The following is a 21,470-nucleotide window of genomic DNA, read 5'->3' on the forward strand; positions in this document are numbered from 1 at the left end:
TCGCCCCCCCTGGTCTCGCCTTTCTTGTGGGCGGCAGGCTTAGAGGAGAAGTAAACAAACACTTAGTTCCCCATCGACATCATAACAGAAGGTGGAGTGAGATGACTTTGAATGAAGAAAAGAAACCGCGCCATCATGGAATGTTTTTTTTTTTGGAATTGCCAAGCAGCAGTAAAAAAAAAAAAAAAAGCAGTTTTTCTTTCTCAATGCATTTTAAGAGATGGATGATTTGGTGCATTATTACCCTTTGCGAGAAAGACTGAGACAAAACACAGCAGTTACCCGAGAGAATCGAAATGTCAAGGAGGGTTTCGCATTTGGCGAGCAGAAAAATGACTTCCGCGAGACTTCATCACGTACACGAGCGTTTTATCTGCTTTCCTCCGAGCAGAACAAGCAAATGCTTGTCTCTTAACCAAGTACAGTCTATCAAGTCCATTATGATCAAATTCCTTTTGTGCATGGCGGGCGAGACGATGGAAGTCATTAATTTTTAAAGGCTTTGGTTTAAATAGAACGGCTTCTCCAAGCAATTTCATTACGGCGGTAGACATGCCTTTGAATGATGGCATTAGCGGGGGAAAAAAACGATTTAATTTGGTCTTAAGTAGCTAGAAGAGCCGTTTGGAAGATGTCGGCCTCTTGAGGGTTGTGAACCCGAGTCAAGGTCTCGCATGTGCAGCTGTCAACGCCTGCCAGAACTTTCGGTAGCCACGGGATTCAAAACAGCCCGTGACTTTTTTTGGTCTGAAGTATCTCACCTCGCATTCGGAAGCACCTGTCTCCCTCCCGGCTTTACTAAAAAGAGCCCAGACATTGCTCGTGCTCGAGAGAGCCTTGAAGTTGACCAGATGCAGCTGCGCCGGAAATGGCAACGTTTTTTGTTATCTACGGATGCTAGCAAAGCAATTCAGGCGGGAAAGTGTCTCTGTTAAGTCAGCTGTCAGGTTTTTAAATTTGTAAAGTAGCTTTACTCTGATATGACGTGGGAAACTGACGTAGCCACCCCGCTAGCACTTTCTCGCGTCGTTTCTTCCTTTTTATGTACGGATGCTAGCAAAGTACTTTTGGCGGGAAAGTGTCTCTGTTAAGTCAGCTGTCAGGTTTTTGAATTTGTAAAGCAGTTTTACTCTGATATGACAAGGCAGACTCTCTTAGCCATCCCGCTAGCACTTTCTCGCGTCGTTTCTTCTTTTCGTGTGTGTGTGTGATGCCCTCTGGCAGCACCCTGTGTGTTCTGTCAGAGTAGAACAACCGAGTTGCGCAACAAATGCGCCATTGTGCACTTTGACATTTTTAGCCTTTTAGAACACCACAGACAATCACGGAGGAGTCTTGGGTCAATTTACTTGAATACTGGCGAAACCTCAAGGCGGATTCCACGTCACTGATGTCTCCGTTGCAAGCCAAACGATTTTATGTTACAGTGCGACTCGCGAAATGTATTTCAGATCACAATTTAGCATACTGGAAAGTAATGTGGTGTCCAAGCCAAGTAATTGGCCAATCGCAATCATGCTGACTTATTAGCTCGCTCCAAGTTGTACTCGGTAAAGGTTGTGTGGAAAACTATTGTTGTGGAATGACTGTAAATTGTGTGCGAGGCTCATTTTCAAAGGTTGTTCCATGGCAGAGCTTTGGCACATGGAAGCCCAATGAACGGAGGGTTTTTTTTTGCTTCCACAGTAAACATGTAGAATTTTTTTGGCTGCTCCAAAGCTCAGCGAGAAGTTCCCAAACTATAATGGAAACAGCAAAAATCAGAAAAGAATGTTGTCTGGACTTGCAAAGTGAACTGCGGTAGGGTTCAGGTCGGCCATCTTTGAGGGATGAATTGTTACTGTCCATTTCATCCGAGATTGTCAGTTTGGGTTAGAAAGAACCAATTTGTTTGATTTAGCGCATTTTGATCGAAAACATACCCTCACCTGCTTTTGATGATGTCCATCTGTAAATATTCCGTCGTTTCGAATCGCCGCTAACCAATGGAATTACAAGCAGAGGGCCTCCGTACGAGGAATGATTGATAAAGTGGAGCTCGTGGAAAAATGACTCGCCCGGTAGGTGTTGCGCAATCAGAACTAGCTTGCGCGTAGCATCGTCAAGTTCTCACGGAACACGACGACGCTGTAAGACGCCGACTGTAATGTGAACAGCATGCGGCAATCAGCAAAGCCATTTGCCGGGAGGAACCCCGTTTCTTTCTTCTCTTCCATATCACAACTGTCTTCAGCGTCCTCCATGTCGTCATCCGTGGCCTGGCTCTGTTTCGGGAATGAAGCTTTCAAGTTCTGTCAAGCGATGGCGTGGTGAAAGGGGGTATGCATCGATGCCATTGAGGCAGTTTTGGGAAAGGACTCCACCTCCTTGAACCATTTAGACTTTGGTCATAAGACTCAAGGCTGTTACATTGACATTTCAAAAGTTGAGGTTAGAAGATCTGTCCAAAATATGAACAAGGTGGTTCGAAGGGTCCTAAGAACGCTGAGCCACAATTCCGAGAAACCTTTAGATCAACCCATGCTTCCATCGATCCAACCACAGGGTCAGGCCAAACCATTTCTGGATTAATTGATTGATCATAACAATTTCATGACCTCATTTTTCCTTTTGGCTGCGACTGCAACCAACGGATGGCCCGAAGTAGCAAAGCTCGTTAGCTTTCTCCGTTCGTAGCGCGCTGTTGTTTACAAGTCCAAGGTTGGCGTGCCGTCTCAAAGCTTGCATCACCGCTTCAATCTTGCGTGTCTTCTTTTTTTGGTCGGTGGGGGGAACAGGATGACTTGGGATCTGCTCTAATCTCCCTCATTACAGGCGACGCAAGAGGAGATGATTGTCCTGCTTAATTCAAAACGTCTGGAGATTTCTCGCTGCCGCTTTGATATTTTTGCTCTGGCTCTGGTTCGCATGCCGCCGGTGGTGGCGTGTGGCCGCCAGCTGGACCGCTGTGCTGAATAAGGTGCCTTTAAAGGTCCCCCAAAAATGTGACACTCGGGCTAATGCAACACTCGGAGACGGGCGGATCTTTTGGAAATTTTGGGTCGAAGCAGCTAGCGCCCCAGGCTGAGTTTGTTGTTTGGATTCTCGGCGTCTTTTCAAAAGTCCCTTTGGGATCAAACCCAGAAAAATACAAAGGGGTGTCGACAGAGTTTCTCCCCGTGGCCCGTGGGCCAGCTGAAACTACAAGACCCGGATTACAAATCATCCCAAGAGGACGAGCCCTGCTCGGTCTCCTTTGACCTGGTCAGTTTGAGTGACACATCGGGAGGAAATTCCAAAGCGGCAGCCAGGTGACTGCTACCGAAAACAATTCTTCTTTTGGTCATTTGACATGAAGCTTGTTGTTCACAGCGATGACTCAACTTTTGTATAAAACATTTTATTTCTTTAAAGGAAACATGGCGAGAAGTTGGGAAAACGGCAGCCTTGTTCATTAGCTGGAACATTTGGCTTCCTCGCTCGTGCTATTTCTGCCACTTTGGATTGCACTCCTGCATACTTTGTGTGGAGTCTTTTTGATTACAAGCCCGTCTTTGACGCTCCCAAGTGCAAAGATGATGCTATAATGTGGTCCCTAGTGCCTCGATATGCTTCATTTGCTTTAGTTGACTTGGTTGGAGGAAGAGTTCATTTCCCCGGGAGTGAGTTAAGGCTCACTCCGGGATGGGAAAATAAACGAAATAGACCGCTAGACGATTTTCACTTTAAGCGTCCATGTTGCTTTGAAAAAAGGACATCCATCCCTTTGTCATACTTTTCTGTCTTGCCGTCAACAAGATGGAGTACCCGTGACATAAGAGTCTGCGCCCGTCACGCTCGTGTGCACCAACTGCCGCACCAAGTAATCCCACATGGGTCAAGTAAACATGACAAAGGACCACCAAGTTTTACTGCAGGAGGCCCGCCCGCCCGCCGGTGGTGCTGGGGATGGAGAATTTTGGATTTATGATTGGTATGTAGCTATAAATAAATCTGGATTACATTCTCCGTGCACAAAAAGAGGCTGTAAAGCTGTTGACGAGTCAAATCAAATTAAATCTGGATTTGATCCACTTTGCGCATTTAATCACCATGTAAACAGAAAACAACAAAGTGTGTGCAAAATTCAACAGCATGTTTTAATTCCATTTATTTCTACATTTTCAATTTTATCCAACTATTTTCCGGAAAGCAGGATTCCTTTCTGTTCTTTTTTTTTTTATGAAGTCTCTCATGACTGCATGTCTCCAAAAACCGTCCTTGAGCCCCTGCGGTCCCCGTTTTACGACTCTTGGGTCTCTTAAACTTCCCGACGCAGACAGACACGCACAGGCGGGCACACATCTTCGCCGGCGCGGAGGTCGGCCAGCAGTCACGCCGTCCGCTAGCCGCAGGTGTTTGCCGCCGCATGATTTCACCGCGACATCCAATAGCCACGTGAGTCTTAAACACATAGAAAGTATTTTACTTGAAGTCCAAAGCCGGCCCGCTCGCTTTCAGGCCGACTCGAGTATTTTAGAACGGCATAAACAAGTGCAGGCAAGCCTACATGATATCATGTTGGCATTACTCCGAAACTCTCGGCGAGCTTCAAAAATGTCCCCAGACAATCTCGAATATTCATGTCGCTGTAGTTGCACGGCTGTTTTTTTTTCTGGTGTTCCTTACAACCAACAAATAATCTCCTCTCTGCAATACTCAGGTGTCCCAAAACTTTTGTCTCCTTTCTTGGTTCTTTCCCTTCTGTCAAAACATTAGTTCATCTGGTGTGTTTCTAACTGCTCTACTCACATCTATTCCAAGATTGAACAATCAAAAGGAAAATTTTCATTGAGCAATCACGCCAAGCCAAACTCATTATGCCTCTTTTATTTTTAATACATGTGGAATCGTTGCTGGCGTGCTTATCCAAGAGTAACATTGAGATGGCATGCACGTGTGTTATTCATTCTGAAGCCTTTTTTTTTTTTGCTATGATAGGCCTGACTGGGACACGGCTGTCTAAAGAGATACAAGGGAGCCAATCAATGTGCTCATTAGCGCCCCCCCTCCCCCACCCATTTACCTTCCCGCTTCCATTGCCTGGCAAGACTCTTAAATATGTCAGCACTTCTGCCAGAAGGAAATCGCGTTGATCTTTTTCGAGGTGATGAAAAGGCTTTCTCAGAAGGCTTCCGTCTCGCGGGGCGGGCGGGCGGGCGCCGCCGCGGCCTTGAAGGAAGAGCGCTCACCATTCCTGAACGCCTCGCAGCTATCTTTTGTGTCTTGCTGTGTATTCTATCTGCTAAGAATGCGGCATTAAATGCAGCATTTTTACCAGATTCCCTTCTCGACAAATTAAAATCACAGCTTTTGTCTTCTTGACGCAAGCTAGCAAAGCGCATCGAGACTACGTTTGAGTCTTAATTGGACGTTACATAAAAATTGCTTGAAGTTGAACGAATGACAGTGAGAAGGCCAGCATCTGTCCAGGAAAAGGTTTTGTGCTTCACAGGGGGTCACAAGGTCAAGGGAACTTCTATTTTATGTCAACAACACACTTAACTGGCGACCTCCAATCCAATCCGGAGTCGACGGAGACGAATTCCAGAGCTTCACTTCGTACGTTGTTGACTGATAATGTTGGGCTGCTTCAAGTTGGAATCGTTTTGCTGGATAATTTTCATTCTCAGGTGCTATCACTTCCAAAAATTCTTTTTTTTTTATTCCTGAAGCTTTTTCTCATTGTGGCTTTACTTGCAGACTCTGTTGCCAAGCAACAAAAAGCATCACTGCGGAAGGCAGACAAAATCCTCAGCTGACACTGCTTTTTTCAAATTTGCAATTCATTCCTTTCTGTTTTTTCTACGCTAGGATTTATTCATTGTCATGCGCCTCAATTATGAGCCTCTGGATAAAAAATGGGCCTCCTCTTTGCCAGACTTTTTTTTTTTCCCCCGCAAAAACCCGAGTGTGCAGCTTGGGTTCTGTTTGACCTGGATGCTCGAAGGTTGCCAGGTCGAATCAAGTCATCCGAGCGTGTTGTGGGATTTCACGGGAGATGTAAAAGTCTGTCTCGACTTAATCCTCCTGAAATTTTTCAATGGGTCGCACAGTAGTGTTTTTGTCAACTATGCGAGAAATGAGCGCGTCACTCAAGAAGGCTCTCAAGCTGCAGAGACCTCGTAAAAAGTTTGCCGACATTGAACCAAGCCGTAATTATAAATCGTCTGCCGAGATATGCGGATAAACCGCTGATTCTCGTTTTTCAGTTCGGACTAAGTTGCAGGGTCAGGACCAAGCAAAGTATTTCTCTTGGGAGCTTTTTTTCAAAATGTGGAATTCAGAATACGATTCAATGTTCGATCAAAGGTGCTTGTCCACAATGCCACCAGCAGGCCACTTCTACCGCCCCAAAACCCGATTGCGAAGGCAAACTGAGCACTTCCAGTGCTCGTCATGCCTGATTGATGCTTGTGAGGTTTTGCGCCGGGACCCCGGCTTTGCTTTTTTTGGCAACGGCCGAGCGTTAATGCCGAAGAAATGTTGGACGGGTTTGGCGGGGGGAGGCTTTCAGTGGCCTGCTCCGAGCCCTCAAACGAGCCCCGCGTTTGTCCAGGGAGGCTGGCTGGCCTGGTTTTGCCTCAGTGTGGTTTTGTTGTGAGCAGAAGTGCGCCATTGTTACTTGTTACCACTAAAACAATATGTTACCGTTTATGTAGACTTCAGATAATAACATATGCACTGTAGACTTTAGCTTCCACAAAACCTTAGTGTCCAAGCGCCTATTAGTCAAGCAATGTTTTGATTTTGGTCCACTTCGGGGTTTTATTTATTTATTTTTTCTTGAGCTGCAACTAAACCAGTGCAATTTCAAGGTATTTAAACGGCGGATAACAGCAGGTGATGAATAAATGAATAAATATTTTGCAGAAAATAGCTCATAAGTAAATAAATAAATTATAAGTTTGAAATGTCCCACTGCATTTGAATGCACCTCATGTCTAGTGCGGTGACACTCGCGGCTTAACTTGTGTCGTAGTGTACAATGACGGAGAAATTACTAGTTTGTTTTTAGCGTGCTACATTAGCGATTGAAAATGACTTAAGGATGGCGTTGAGTTGGTGCTGGTAGTAACTAAACGTTGGGACACAAACCGAAATGTAAAAATCTAATCAAGCTGGCTGTCACGCAATCACGCGGGCTAACTTCAAAATAAAAGCTAACTTAAGCTATTGTGTTGTTGTCGTTTTATTATGGTAAGGCCTCAAAAGTTCTGGTTTGCCAAGCGTTAAAATTATATATTATAATATATTAGCTTAAAATGGCCTTTTCTTTCAATATTTAACTAAATGTATTTCAAAATAGTGCCCTTCAATTTTCATTTGTGTTTATCCGAATGATTAAATTAAAATATATGCAGAAGGTTCGAGTGCACATTTTTCGGGGCCATATTTCTGTGCCATCAGTCAATCAAGTCTTGCCATCTGTCCTTCTCATGGAATCCATTTTTGAGAGCTTCTCTACCAGCGCCTTTGGAACGTGATGTCCAAATGACACGCGGCAGAAGGATGCCTGCATGCTTTGGCTCTGGATTGTCACAATATCAGAAAAGCTGTTTTCAATGCAAGCCATCAGGTTATTCTTCAGTTTTGCTGCAGTGAAATGTTGTCAAAGTTTTGCTTGGCATCCTCTGGAGACCCACGCTGGTACACTTTGCGGCAATCTCATCTTTCAGCTTGTAATCAGAGTGTTGAAATAGTGTGAATGCGTGACGCTATCTGAAAACGAATACGGCTTATTTTGTTTGGCCTGTCGTCGTCCCCGCGCGGCCAAGGTCTTCTCACGAGTGTGTCGTCGTTGTCCTCGGAGCGCTTTCCAGTGACATTTCGAAGAGGATGACAAAGCCAAGGAAGGGGAAAACGGCTTTTAGTTTTTTTTTTTTTTTACAAAGGCCTTTGATGAGAACAACCCGAGCGCGCGTCCACCTGTGGTTACGCGTTCGCCTCGGTTGGCAGCGTCCGACATTATCCTGAACGACGTCCAAAAGAACTTGGAGGACTGACGCTCAGCCAAACGGAGGGATTGGAATTGAGGAGCAGCAGAAGCAAACATCAGCTTGCATTTTGCACCCCAGTAAGACGACGAGAGGGGCATAAATCAAGCCGGCTTCTGTTGTCAAAGTGATGAAATGCTGAGGAGGAGCCAGAGAAGCCGAGGTCGAATCGGGTCATGCACATCCCAAAAAAATTCCTTTTGAAAAACTCCAAATGCAACTTTTAATACAAAGGATCTCTTTGTAAAAAGAAAAGATGGAAAGAGGCTATAAACGTGCACTCTCAAGGTTCTTGAGCTGAACATTTCACTTCCAGGACGTCTGCCGGCAACAAGCGCAGCCTTTGACAGGCACCGGCGGAGGAAAGCTCCTTTCCATACCTGCCATCGGCGGGCTCGTTTTGGAAACCATGCTGCGGCTTTTCATTGCCTGGGACTGAATGCGACCTCATACAAAAACAAGCCAGGCGGCTCCATCGCACATGAAAGTCACCAAAGCGTGTAATTGTCTTATTTCTCCAGCAGGCTGCGAGGGTTGACAGGGAAATGGCAAATTGAAAAAAAAAAATATGGATAAACAAACCGTATGTAGTGGAAGGAAGAGTTTCAAGTTTGCCTTTGTGGTTTTGTTTAAAGTCACACTGAGGAGTAATTGGACAGAACTGCTATTTTACAATTCCGACGAACGCAATTTGCATCATCGTTTAGCAATTTACATCCTTTTATTTCAATTCTAGGATGTTAAAAAAAAAAAAAACTAAATGTGACCTTTTTTCCTCTGTTGCAGGACCTCCAGGGAAACGAGGAAGGCGAGGCCGCAATGGAGAACCCGGTATGTGTGTGTGTGTGTGTGAGGGGGGGGGGGGCAATCATTTGAGGAATGATTTGGAAGAATATCGACAAAACATGCTGTATTTTACAATCATGTAAAACTTTTGTGTGTACGATTGGAGGCCAAAAATGGTCCGTAGATGTGCAATTAGTGGTTTCACTGTTGGCGTTTGAGTCGCCATGGCAATGCTAAATTTTCATTGGAATACCATCCGACTGGTCCGTCTTGGGGAAGGATGAGAAAGTTAAAAGTGTCTGTCAGCGTTTGGAAAAGAAAAATCCAAAGGCCTGAGCTGAAAGAGAGACGCCATTATGGAGGCTGAGCTGCACTGTAGTTGTTTACATTCTAGTCACGGCTGCATATCAAATATTTGCGTTTATGCTTTCTCCTTTTACGCAAACTGAAGGATGCCATAAAAAAAAAAAAAAGTGGAGCACTTCAAAGCGTTTCATTTAGGTCGGGAATTCCATCGACAGGCAAACAATAGCTCGACGTTCCGCTCTGCTTCAGCTCTGAAATCCCGCCAGGCTTTGTTTACGCCATAATGTCTCATTAAACATGTTGCCTGCCGGCCGGCCGGCCGGCCTGCTATCAATGGCGCCGTTGTGCCTTTCGCTCGCCGGCCAGCTGCAACCGACGACGCTTCATTTCGCTGAATCTAAAGGGCAAACAATCGCAGCCGTGAAATTCTGAACAACTGATTTGATTTGCGCTCTGAAAAACACTTCAAAGTCGTAAAATCCCCCCCTCCCAAAAAAAAAACCCTTCTTTCTCGAGGCGGTGTTTTAACAAGAAGCCCGGAGCGTACGACCGTTCCGGGTGTCACCTCACAAAAAAAAAAAAAAGAAACAAGGGGGGGATAGGAGGGGCTTTTTTAACAAGCACACAGCCCCTTGTAGTTGTAAAAGTAGAGCCAGTTACAAATGTTTGATTGGCAGTCCCGGAAAGGCCGAATTTCTTACACAATGGGAGAAACGCCTTCTGGGGGTACACGATTCAAATGAGCTCTTGTCTTTCCAATAACGACAAGTCTTTTTGTGTCTTTCAGGACCTCCTGTAAGTATGCCTGTTTTGCATCTTCGACTTAAAGACACACAAGGTAACACAAAAACAACAAAAAAAAGCTCATTTCCTGCTACAAATGAACAACTAATGAGGCAGGCCACGCTGACAAAACAGGAAGTCAACAACCGGTCTCGCCTTTGAAACATCGGTGCGGGTTTTACGTGGTGGTCCTGGTGCAGACGGGTATCTCCGCACTTGCATGCTTGCCGTAGCTCAGGGGAACTTTGCGCGTCGCTATTATTTATCGTTCGGCGGCGAGTGTGAGCGAACACGTCGAAGTGACATGTGCTGACTCGGCTGGAAAAGTCGTACGTTAATCCCGGGAGCCTTTGCTGACGCCGGGGTTCTAAGTGAGCCCGGGTGGTCTTGCAAATAAAATCATACTCGATCACTCACAAGCTGCTACTCCACCAAGGATTAATTTTTTTTATTCCACCCACCACACATGTGTTTGTACTTTTGGGGAATAATCAATTGCTGATAGACTTGTATGGATCGTGATTGTTTCATTGTGGGACACCTGCACGATGTAACTGGAGCAAAATGGTAAAGTCCCACTGGGAATCTGTAATGGGATTTTACTGCTGCGTCAGATGAGATTTCGGAAATCCTGATCGAAGGAGGTGCGAATGAATAATCGGGCTTCTGTGTTTCTTCTTGTACGCAGGTGAAAGGTTCTTGAAGAGAGAAAAAAAAAAAACACCTGTAGTTCATTTCATTAAATGTCTCCCCAGACCCATGAGCGGGAAGTTTAATCTCCTCCGTGTTAGCGTCTAAAGACCGGCAAAAAATCTCAGAAGTTTCCACGGCGACTCGTTCCAACTCGCACAATACACTATATTGTCATTTTCGACTGGCTAATTGTGACACACTGTGGATATGCGAACCAGATGCAATTCCGGGTCGCTTTTCCAGTGCGGTTTTCCCCAAGCGGGCCTAACCTCTCCGTCCAAATTGGAACGACGAACACCAGCCGTTTGTGGTCGTCCGTCTGTGCCCGTTCTTTTCTGATTGCTCGCATGCGTGTCCTCCGACGGTTAAAATAGTCTCAGGGGCTCGTGTGCTGCACCAGTAACAGATGGAGGTGTATAAATTCCCTTTGTTTTGTTTTTACAGCAGGGCTCGAAGCTCCTTTCCAACGTCGAGCGATTTCTCCGCTAATGATGCCCGCAGCAGCCTTTTATATGCAAAATTCAGCCGCAACGGATTTGTATTCGCTGCATCCAGATGGGACGTTTTTGTCTTTCGAAAATCATCGCAATTCTAGAAGATTGCGCTTATTTCTTTGCGTGTGTAAAGGAATAGTTTGATACCCTGGGAAAGAAGTTAATTTCCCCTCTCTTGCCAAGAGCTATAGACGAAAGGGTGGATGGAGCTCAAATGGCTTCATGGGAGATAGCCAGTAGCTGCTTAGCCCTGTGGCATGAAGACTGGAAACAGGTGCCAACGACCTCCATTGTGGCCAAAAGCACGGCGGCGCTTGGAATGACTCACGGACAAATATGGCCGCACCTCTTCATCCATATGTTAGGGGTTGGACTAGTTTGCCTTGAATTCTTCTCACCCTGAAATGAGCGCTCTATTGTAGTCGCCCATCGTGAAAATGTTCTTGTAAAATAATTGCTGGGCAAACGTTGAAGCCGGAGGGGGCGTGGCTAAAATGGTCGCCCCTCCCTCAGTATTGAATACTTTGTGCACTTTCATTAGCATTTGATGTGGAAGCTAGCTAGGTAGCTTGCTAGCTATGTATGCCAAAACCATGAAATATCATCTTCCCATTTGTCTACTTTAGAGTGCCTCATTGTCAACCCTGAGTGTGCGCACATACCAGGGAGAAGACTGAAGAGCAAGCAAAAATAAAAAGGCAGACATGACAGCCAGCATGTGGACCAGAGCTTTGTGCTATCTTGCTAGCCCGCTAATCTGTTTTTTAGGTTTAGACGTGAATTTCAGATATCATATTTCGAAGGATTTATTTTTGGTGTGCAGGGATTTAAAGAATAAAATGTCAAGCCTGGAAGAAAATTCAGTTTCCCTTCGGATGGATTCGCTATTCATCGCCCTCTAGTGGCCGGAGGCTGTGTGATTTTTCGCACAGAAGAAAATCAGGCGACATCCACACGTTGCGTGTGAATGACCGACAAGCCAAACGCTGCGGCGGGAGACGGCGAGCGGCTTCTTCCTCCTTCGTTTCCAACCGCAAGCTTCTCATGTTGTCCTGCCAGTCAAGACTCGATCATCTCCTAACCTTAACCATGTGCTCATTATTGCAAGCATGACAGCCAGCGAAGGTCACCTTAGCATCGGGGAGTAATTATCTCAACCCAAAATATGATATTTCCCTAAACCGTAACCATGGCGTTGACACGTCATAAAACAGAATTCTTTTTACAGACCCGCTCTGTGTTTGACGTAGCTTCAGTATACGTATCTCCCCGCGTCATCAGGAGTTATAGCTTCAGCTCCAGCGGGCAGAACCCTCCGGTTGTTTCTCTTGATCAAAATGTCCACTTGATAGATTGAGGAACTGTGAAATCGGTCCACTTATTTGTTTGAACGTATGGAAACTAAGCGAGGCCACTTTACGGCGTCGGGTGCTGGCCAGGATTCCGACAATCCTCCCGTTGTTCATTTGCTGTCAACACTCGAGGACGGCTTTGTTTGGCTTCCTGTGTACGCACATGCTTATTAATGTTGTGGAGCCGGTCGCGCCTGTAAAGACGAGGCTGTAAAATGCGCTCCTGCTGCACGGTGAGCTGATTGGATCCATGTGCTGGCGAGCGGGTCGCTTGGCCGGGCGCCTCCGACGACGATCCGCAGCGAGCGTTTGATGGATGACTTTTCTGGACCTGGCTCCGCTTACCGGGTCGCTGTGATGAAAAGGACTACAAGCCAGGTCCAGCCAGGTCCCGAGCGCCATCCCGCTGCTGATGTTTGCGCGTCTTGTCGGATGAGACGGCCAAGACCGCAAGAATGATTTTGCTCGTGTCCACGACAACTGCAAAAACACTGCCTGTGTTAGAGCAAAAGTGGATTTGCAATTAGGATCCAACAATTGTATGGATTCTGGGTTGTTAGCACTGGCGGAGCTAGAGGGGGGGATGCGGGGGCAGTCCCCCCCCCTGAAAAATACCAGGCCAGATAATTGACTTTTTGGTATTTATTTTTATTTTTCTAGAAATTCCTTTCCACATTTCCACTCGTCCTGAATCAAACCATAATCAGTATTTTCTGAAGAATTATTTGGGTTTGTTTTGCAGACCCCCTAAAATAGATTTTTTTTTTTCCCTGAAAATTTTCCCCCAAATTTCCCACGTCCCCCATAGGGAACATGATAATGAATGTCTCTGTGTTTTGCATATTCTTTTTTGTGGACCCCTTGAGATACACCCCCCCCCCCTCCCCCCACGGAGAAAAATCCAGTAGCTGTTGTTAGTATAGCGCTTCACATAGCTAACTTTCATGTAGCTACTACTTAGAATCAATAGTTTAGTCTCCCTTTGAATAAATCCCGTGTTAGTTTCCAGCCACAAAATGATGACTTAAGTACATTTTGGTTGTTGGGATGTAGCCACCTTTTGATTGACAGGTCAGACAACTTCTACCCACTTGTCAATCTCAAATAATCTATCCTCACCAGAATGTAATGCAATCAGCCCAAAAGGTCAAGTTGAAACAAATTTTCTTCCAAGTTGTGATAAACGCAAGGCCTCATATTAACGTTAAGCTTCCAGACAAGTGGTTATAATACTTTTGAAATGTTTTGTGATGTGGCACAGGACCAAAACACACAAAAATGAAAGTAAAACCAGGCTCATATTAATAAAAAGGTAAACAGACTCGCTCCATATAAAAATATTCTTTCAAGTCACAGTCAAACGTGCCAGGATCGTTTCATTAGGCGTCGTTTACTCTCTGCCAGTAATACAAAGTCGAGAAAGTTACATTGTGTGCTTGAAACGGCCATATTCTCCATGTTGCTTGAGGCTTTGGCTCCTGCTAACTTTTTGCCTTTCATATTTTCCCCCCTTCCTTTTTTTCCTAAGGTGGTAAAATTCTTTTTTTTTATTTTTACAACATCAACATCTCATTCGGTCCAGTACAGGAGACAGTGGTCACGGTTTGGCTGCGAGAGACTCAAAAAAAAAAAAGAGAAAAAAAAAAAGCGAGATTTGTATCTGGATAGGAAAGAAGCATCATCGGCATCCAACGCTCGGCCATAAAATCCGACGATGTGCACACGGGAAATTCTGTTACAAATCTTCTTGTGGTTTCCCAGCATTAAGTGGCAAAAGATGTGATATGTGCACCATTTTTTTTTTTTTTTTTATTCTGCACTGTAGCAAAATTAGTGGTGGACTTTTAGAACGGCTTGTAAATGTACTTTTGTTACCACAGGGGTCAAAGGTTACATTACTTGGCATGAAGCTCAAAGTGACATTAGAAGTGATTTGTTGAGTAACTTTTTGGTGCTTATGTAGTTTCTTGGCTCTTTCATTGATAGATTTGAAGTTGTTACCATGGCAACCACTCACATTGTTTATCTGAGACTCCTTTTGTTTTTGTTGTGGGAAAAAAAAAACTCACAGGTGGTGATGAGAAAAGCTTCCTGGGGGAACAGGCAACGTGCTAAATAGATGCCTGCTGTTGTTTTACGGAAATGCACTTTAAAATAATCTTTGTGGGAAGTGGGGGGGGGGGGGTTAATAGTCTTTAAACACCAAGTGTTGCCAAGTGATGCAGGCTGATAACTTGCACGTGACGTTAAAACAAAAATGAGCACAGGAAGAGCCAACGAGCATTTTTTTTTTTTTTTTGGGACGCCCACTTGATGCGCTTGTCCGTATAGCGGCCGAAGTTGCAAAGCAATTTCAATGAGCCCATTTTCACTTTTCCAATTCCAGCTCTGGGCCGGAATTTATTACGTGATACTTATGTTTGCCTCACTTCAATCCTTTTGTCCAAACTGCAAAAAGCAAAACTGGCATTGATTTTTTTTTTTTCCGTATATTGAATGGCTTCAGGAGCTTGAAAGGTTTTATAATGGCATACATCTGATGCATGACTTCAAGCAGCTGAGGCAAAAATAGATTGATTTGAATCGGTAGAGGAACCAGGCTGGTATAAATTGTGCCTTTTGAATTTTTACTTTATTCCTTATGTGGCCAATTTATCAACAATAATACACGCTGCATTAATCTGAGGGGTTTTGTAAGTGGGTGGTCAATTAGTCAATTTGCTGTCCCCCAATCCCGCGTTAACTCCTCCCATGTCAGATTTTCCAAATCCTCGAAATAAGCAACGTGAGTAACTCAAAGATCGTCATACTTGAGCTATGAAAAAAATAATAATGTTCTGTCCTGTAATGTTGATTTTAATCTAACTCGTATTTTCTTTTCTTTCTCAGGGCCCTCCAGGTCCAAGGGGTGAAAAGGTAAATATTCTATGTTTATGATCATGTTTATCCACATTTATTTATATATATAAATATTATAAATAAATAAATAAATAAATAGAAAATGAATAAAAAATAAATCAAATATATATATAATATTAACTATAATCTAAAATATAATATATATGTTTTAATTTTTATTTATTTTTTCTATTTTATGTATTTGTATATATTTTTTATACTTTATTTTATACATATAAATATTTTTTTTTGTGGTGGATGTGGGGGGGGAAAAAAACCTACCAAATGTGTATTTTACAAAATAGGTGACTCAGCTGAGTGACCAACAACTGATACAGTTCAATCTCCGGGAGGGGCGACTCAAATGCCGTTCACAAATCCACATCACTAAAAAATCATGGCATGAGTCAGCTGAAGGCCTTCAAAGCTCCCCATGAACCGCATTGCGCGCAGCTACAAATTTGGCTTCCAAATACTAAAATGAAGGCCCTGAATGTACTCGTTAGTGTAAACCTCGAAAACACTAATTGGGAGGACCGATGCCCTCCCACAGACTGCTGATGACGACTTTATCCGTCCAAATCGTCAAAGTAATCACCAGCAAAGCGTTTGATGACTTCTTGCGGATTGGCGAAACAGAAGCGTGAGGCGCCGTTTGCCGAGCATCCGGCTCCATCTTGCTGCCTCCCCTGTGAACTTCTTTATCTGTAGCGAAATAAAATGAGAAACAGTCTCCCACCCAAGAAGCGTGCAGAAGCGTGGCCGCTCTCCACAGCTTTTCCGTTAAATCTGGCTCCAATGAAGCAAAGAATTCCGGGAGCTATTTTGTTTGAATTCGTTGGGGCGTTGAATCGATTTCTTGCATAAAAATAAAATCGCTGTCCAGAAATGACACCTTGCTCGGTTGACTCTGGCTGAACGCTATCAGAGCGTAGTTACAAGGTGTTCAAAGTCAGTGGCCGCTACAATTTGACTCAAATCATTTCAATTCAAGTCCACACAGTCGGGATTCCGGTGCGTGAAATTTCGCTCCTTTTCCAAAACCTCTCGCATACCCGCCGCCCATCACCTTCTCTTATCATAACACTCCCCGCCGCAACAAATTCTTGTGGCCTCCGGCGTTTTTTTTTTTTTCGATTCGTCAATGTGTTCCGAGTTAGTCCATTGTTAGTCTTGGCTTATTAATGAACATCATTGAGCGGTGTGCACTGGAGATAAAATTGTCTTTCTGCTCATCTTGCAGGGGGATCAAGGCGACCAGGGACCACGGGTATGTGCCTGACTGCATCTCCCTCGGCGGAAATGTGGGCAACGGGTTGGGGATGCATGAAATTCTTGGGATAGCGCGGCTGGCGCCAAATACAACAAGAATGACAAGTCTGTTTATTTTCAAAGTAAAAAGGGCTCGAAAACATGTAGATGACCTTAAAAGACAAAGGCCCGTCCGCATAATTATTCCCAGCGCTGTCGTTTGACATCTCAACCCGAGTCAAGCTTCTAAATCACTGTCAAACTCTTGCCGTGCGAGCCGTATCTGGTTCGGCATTTGAGAAGGGCGGAATTGACCGGCACAGCGAGCGTCGATATCGAGCCAATACGAACCATATTTTAAGATTACGGGTTCTTGTTTAAGGCTGCCGATGCCGGCCACTGATACAAAAGACAAAAATAAAGTCCTCCTCGACAATAGTTGGCGCTATACTGCTAAAAAGGTATTTAATCAAACATGTTTGTCATTTCGTAACTAAATAAATTAAAAAAATTATACATTTTATATATTAAAGCTACTATTATCATGACTGCTACTCGATATCTGTGATTCAAAATAGTGAAAACTCATCCCGATATTGATGACTAAAATGAAGGTGAAATCGAAAATCGCCACTGTAAACAAAAATGTGCCATTGTTTGGAATTTATTTAATACATATATTTAATATATATATGTATAATAATACATTTATTTAATACATATATTGTCAAGTAACCTCAATGCGGCAATATTAAAAAAAAAAAGATTTGAACTCAGAGTACCATATTAACTCATTCACTACCATTGACGGCTATAGACGTCAAATATCCATTTTGACAGTGAATGAGTTAACCACAATCAAAAGTAGAATTAACTTTGCCAGTGTCACCAGCAAACAGAAGCCTCTTTCTTAAATAGGATGAAATCCTACCGAGATCACTATAAAATGAATAAAACACGACAATCGAGTCGAATCTGTTCATGGACACCTGTCGTCCATCTTGAGAATTCCTACAACACCAAAACTTAGCACATGATTGTGAGTACTTCTTTCAGCTCGACTCAGAAACGGGCTTCATTTGTCCCAAACGAATCCACTCCCTAGTCGTCCAAGTTTATACGAGACTGCAGTGACTCGCATTGAACTCACTATTTGTCACGTTCCCATGGCAACGCTCCTAATTGTATTTGATGGGCGAGGTCGGGTAAACGAGAACAGCACGCAGCCTTGTTTCGTGACCAGAAGCAGCCATCTCCCGAGTGGATCTGATTCCAATCCATCGCTGGCGCCCACTCAGACGACACCGATAACTTTGTCAGCTCGTACCGGCGGGGAAGTCCGTACGAACGGCCTCTCTTGTGAAATTGAATTAGCATTCTCAATATGACACGCTACGCCGCCTTGTATTACACTGACGCGCTGACTCTCCTTTGACTTTACTCGTTTAGCTCGTGGTAATAATCGATATCGCTTCGGTTGACTGAAATTTAAATTAAAGCACCACAGAAAAATACAAAGCGGGAGGAAAACTAGCATTGCTTTCCCCAGACGAGCTGACCGGAGTAAACCACGTCCTTTCGGCTCGGATTTCACGGTTGCCCATAATTTGTACCCTTTTAACCTCGGAAATGGAGTCATCTGTCTCGATCAGTTAAATGATTCATATACCTCCGAGGGAGCGGCGGCCGCTGACGGCTCGGTAACGAGGACCAGCCAAAACCTATTTGTCTCCCAGAGTCAATAAATAAACTGTCCACTTCCAGATAGTATTTCATTAACGTCCAATTTGCAGTAGCATTGTTCTCACGCGGCTACCAATGAACATCTGAAGGACGACGAGAGCTAGTATCCAAATCGTATTACCTCCCCCAGGGGTGGTTTATCGATCGCGCCGCGTTAGATGAGCTAATTTATCACCGCTGGGAAGATTTTTGGCAAGAAATACGAACGGAAGACGACAAGGGTTGGCTGACCTTGCGTCAAACCGGCTGTCGTGTGACATGGGGAGTCAAGTGAAGCCCCCGCGGGGGCGGATAAACATGGCGCTCAACACTAAGTGGATTTTCCGTCGAGCCCTTGAGCTAATGTTGGGTCATTATTGAGTTTGGTGTCACACTTAAGGGTTGACAATTAAAAGCTACTAGCTGTACACACGGATGCTAAGTATGGTGTCAGATAATCGTTCTAAAGTGTAATCGTCAGTTAGCCGGTCCGTCATCGTTATTTTGCTAAATTGCTAAATGACAGTTCGTCATGGTTATTTTAGAACTGATGGACTGACAAACCTTCCATCAGGACTGACGAACCTCTTCAGTGCCAAAGTCTTAGAATCAGCACAGAGTTTTCCACCATGCCTGCTAACCACATGTCAGGTCCGCCATTTGTTGGACCCAAAGGTGAAAGGTCAAGTAAACAAGCCACCAACGAATTGGCCACTTTTTAAACACGCAGACGGTGTTAAGAATGTGCTGTGTGGTCTTCGCCCGCCTTCTTGGGTGGCGGGACAATACCTGTGACCTCTAAATGCAAAAAAATGGGTCCATTTGGCAGCGTTAGCTTGAACCGGGTCGCAGATAAAAGCGCCGTGTGGTATCGATGTCAAATCTGAGGCCATCGCATGTGTGCGAGTCCCCCGCCGGCTGTATTGAAGCCATGTGTGCGTGTTGCCGCTAATCCCGGCCGCAGATGCCGACAAGACTCGCCGCCTGTTAGCGGGCTAGCGCTGTCTCTGCTGCGGTCGCGAGGATGCGTGTTCTGGCCGTCGTCCGACGCGGCGGCTGGTGCTGATTGTCCTTGTAGCTGCTTTTCCACCGCGAAAGCGAGTAACCGACATCTTGGTTATTTTTGTTTTGTTTTTTTAACTTTTGGAAATCTGGGAACGGTTAGAACGTGTCCATTGTCCTGGTAGCGTAAGGTAGCGCGAGGTTTTCGCAACAAGCTAAAAACCAAAAGACGCGAGCTTACGTAACGTGACCAAAATCCACTTTTCTGTTCTCAAGATGTTTGAGGTTGTCAATAACTTGGGAGATATTTGCACTTCAATAACATGGCCGTTTGCGTTGGGCTCGATGAAAGCGGCCAGCGTCATCTTGAGCCATGCCTTCTGAATTAGCTTAGCAAAACCAGAATGATGGCACCAAAGAGATGTTTAGATTGGACTGATTTGATCTCCCCACTCAAAATGGATGGGAAGATCAATCCCCAAATGGAAGTAAAATAACTCGAAACCGCAGATTTTTTTTTCAGCCATTTGTGGTCAAATGCGCTCACGTAGAACCTGAATCGCGACGCGTGTCGGCTTCTGCGCCGTTGTCAAGGACAATAAACGACAACTATTACCAAATGAATGAAAACAAAATCGCAGCTCCTAAAGTGTTGCGAAACTCCCAGAGACGCTAATTAAAAAATCGAAGCTCGAGAGGCTACACGTAAACTCATGTGAACTTTGAGTTCTAACAAAGCGTGTCAAGCCCCAAATGTTTTAAACGTTGCTGGAACGGGATTAAAGTTTGTTTCCAGTTCCAAACGACAATCCCCAATGTTTTCCTTCCTTTATTCCATTTTCATGAGTGGATCGTGTCTGTCACGAGGATGGTTGACCGGGGTAAATTGGGAAACGCTTGCTCGAATTTCCTTGATGTCAGAACAACAGCGCGTCTCAATTTACCGCCGCGTCGGAGTTCAAAGTCACTTGTGTGATAATGGCGTCAACAAACGCCTCATCTGTTTAGAGCATGTGGCACAAACAACAGGGAATGATTAGTTGGTCATTTTATTCTGGTGCCATTGGACATAGAATTGAATTTATTTTTTGGATGGGGTGATGCACAATTGAAATACTTTGTGTGTGTGTGTGTGTGTGTGTGTGTGTGTGTGTGTGTGTGTGTGTGTGTGTGTGTGTGTGTGTGTGTGTGTGTGTATATTATTTACTTTATTTACTTATTTTTGAACAATATAAAAAAGTAATTTACAACCAAAAATAGCAAAAGAAGAAATTAAAATAGTAATTAAAATAATAATAACAGCAATTTTTATATACGTATATACTTATTTTTGAACAATATAAAACAAAGTAATTTACAACCAAAAATAGGAAAAGAAGAAATTAAAATAATTAAAATAATAATAATAAAATAACAGCATTTTTTACTATATATATATATTTAAAATACGTAAAACCTGAAACTTAAAAAAACTGTGTGGAAAATGACTGATCTAAATTGTATTGTCCCCCCCCTCCCCTCCCCTGCACGTAAATGGTGTCTTCCATTGTGTTGGAATGTCTTGAATGTGCGCGTTGTGCCGTGTTCACCCGTTTAGGGATTGCCCGGTCTCCCCACGCTAGCCGCTTTGCACAGCAATCAGATCCTGACCGTCAAGGTTTGTCGGCGGCAGCGTCGCCTCGCTGCACTGTGGCATCCCTCCGCTGCACTTGCCAGGAACTCAGCCCCCCCCCCCTTCCATTGTCACAAACAGCCCTCCATCCAAAACGTCCCCACATTGTGGCCAACGGATCCATTAATACTGGGACAAGAAGCAGAATCCTCAAACTGAGCCGGTCTGGTTTGTGTCCATTGATACTCAAGCGAAGAGAGGAAATGCCAAGAAAAATCCGATGCTGGTGAACCTATGTGGCAAAGTGCTGTTTTTAAATTCATGCCAATGGTTCACCACAAATCCTTAAATCCATCAATGTGGCCTTCTGTAGTTTTTCAGTGAGCACGAACGCTGCTTCCTGCCAGTGCGCTGGAGCAGCGAGCTTTTCAAATCCATCTGGGTGTTTGGGCAATGAGCAGCTCAGGGGTTCCACTTTGCAGCAGGAACAACGACAATGATGAGGATGATGATGATGGCATTTTCACAGAGATGGAGAAATTCCCATGCTGTCCAC

At 44.4% G+C, this 21,470-nt stretch overlaps 1 protein-coding gene across 9 annotated transcripts in view; it reads left to right on the forward strand.

Annotated features, from left to right (window-relative positions):
• LOC125978189 (collagen alpha-1(XXV) chain) overlaps window positions 1-21,470 on the forward strand; it is a 61,844-nt gene that overhangs the window by 16,031 nt on the left and 24,343 nt on the right. For 5 of the 9 annotated variants that reach the window (XR_011086400.1, XR_011086410.1, XM_068649801.1 and 2 more), the window contains exons 1-2: window positions 15,234-15,345; window positions 16,571-16,597. Coding sequence is in view for 1 of the 9 variants with exons in the window: in XM_068649819.1 (XP_068505920.1) it covers window positions 8,802-8,846; window positions 9,895-9,902; window positions 15,319-15,345; window positions 16,571-16,597 (107 nt within the window). In the remaining 8 variants the exon portion in view is untranslated. Of the gene's footprint in view, window positions 1-8,801; window positions 8,847-9,894; window positions 9,903-15,232; window positions 15,346-16,570; window positions 16,598-21,470 lie in introns of those variants that run through there. The other 4 variants (XR_011086369.1, XR_007484924.2, XR_007484925.2 and 1 more) reach the window with 2 other exon arrangements.

Source organism: Syngnathus scovelli, chromosome 1 (genome assembly GCF_024217435.2).
Source record: "Syngnathus scovelli strain Florida chromosome 1, RoL_Ssco_1.2, whole genome shotgun sequence".
NCBI classification, from domain to species: domain Eukaryota; kingdom Metazoa; phylum Chordata; class Actinopteri; order Syngnathiformes; family Syngnathidae; genus Syngnathus; species Syngnathus scovelli.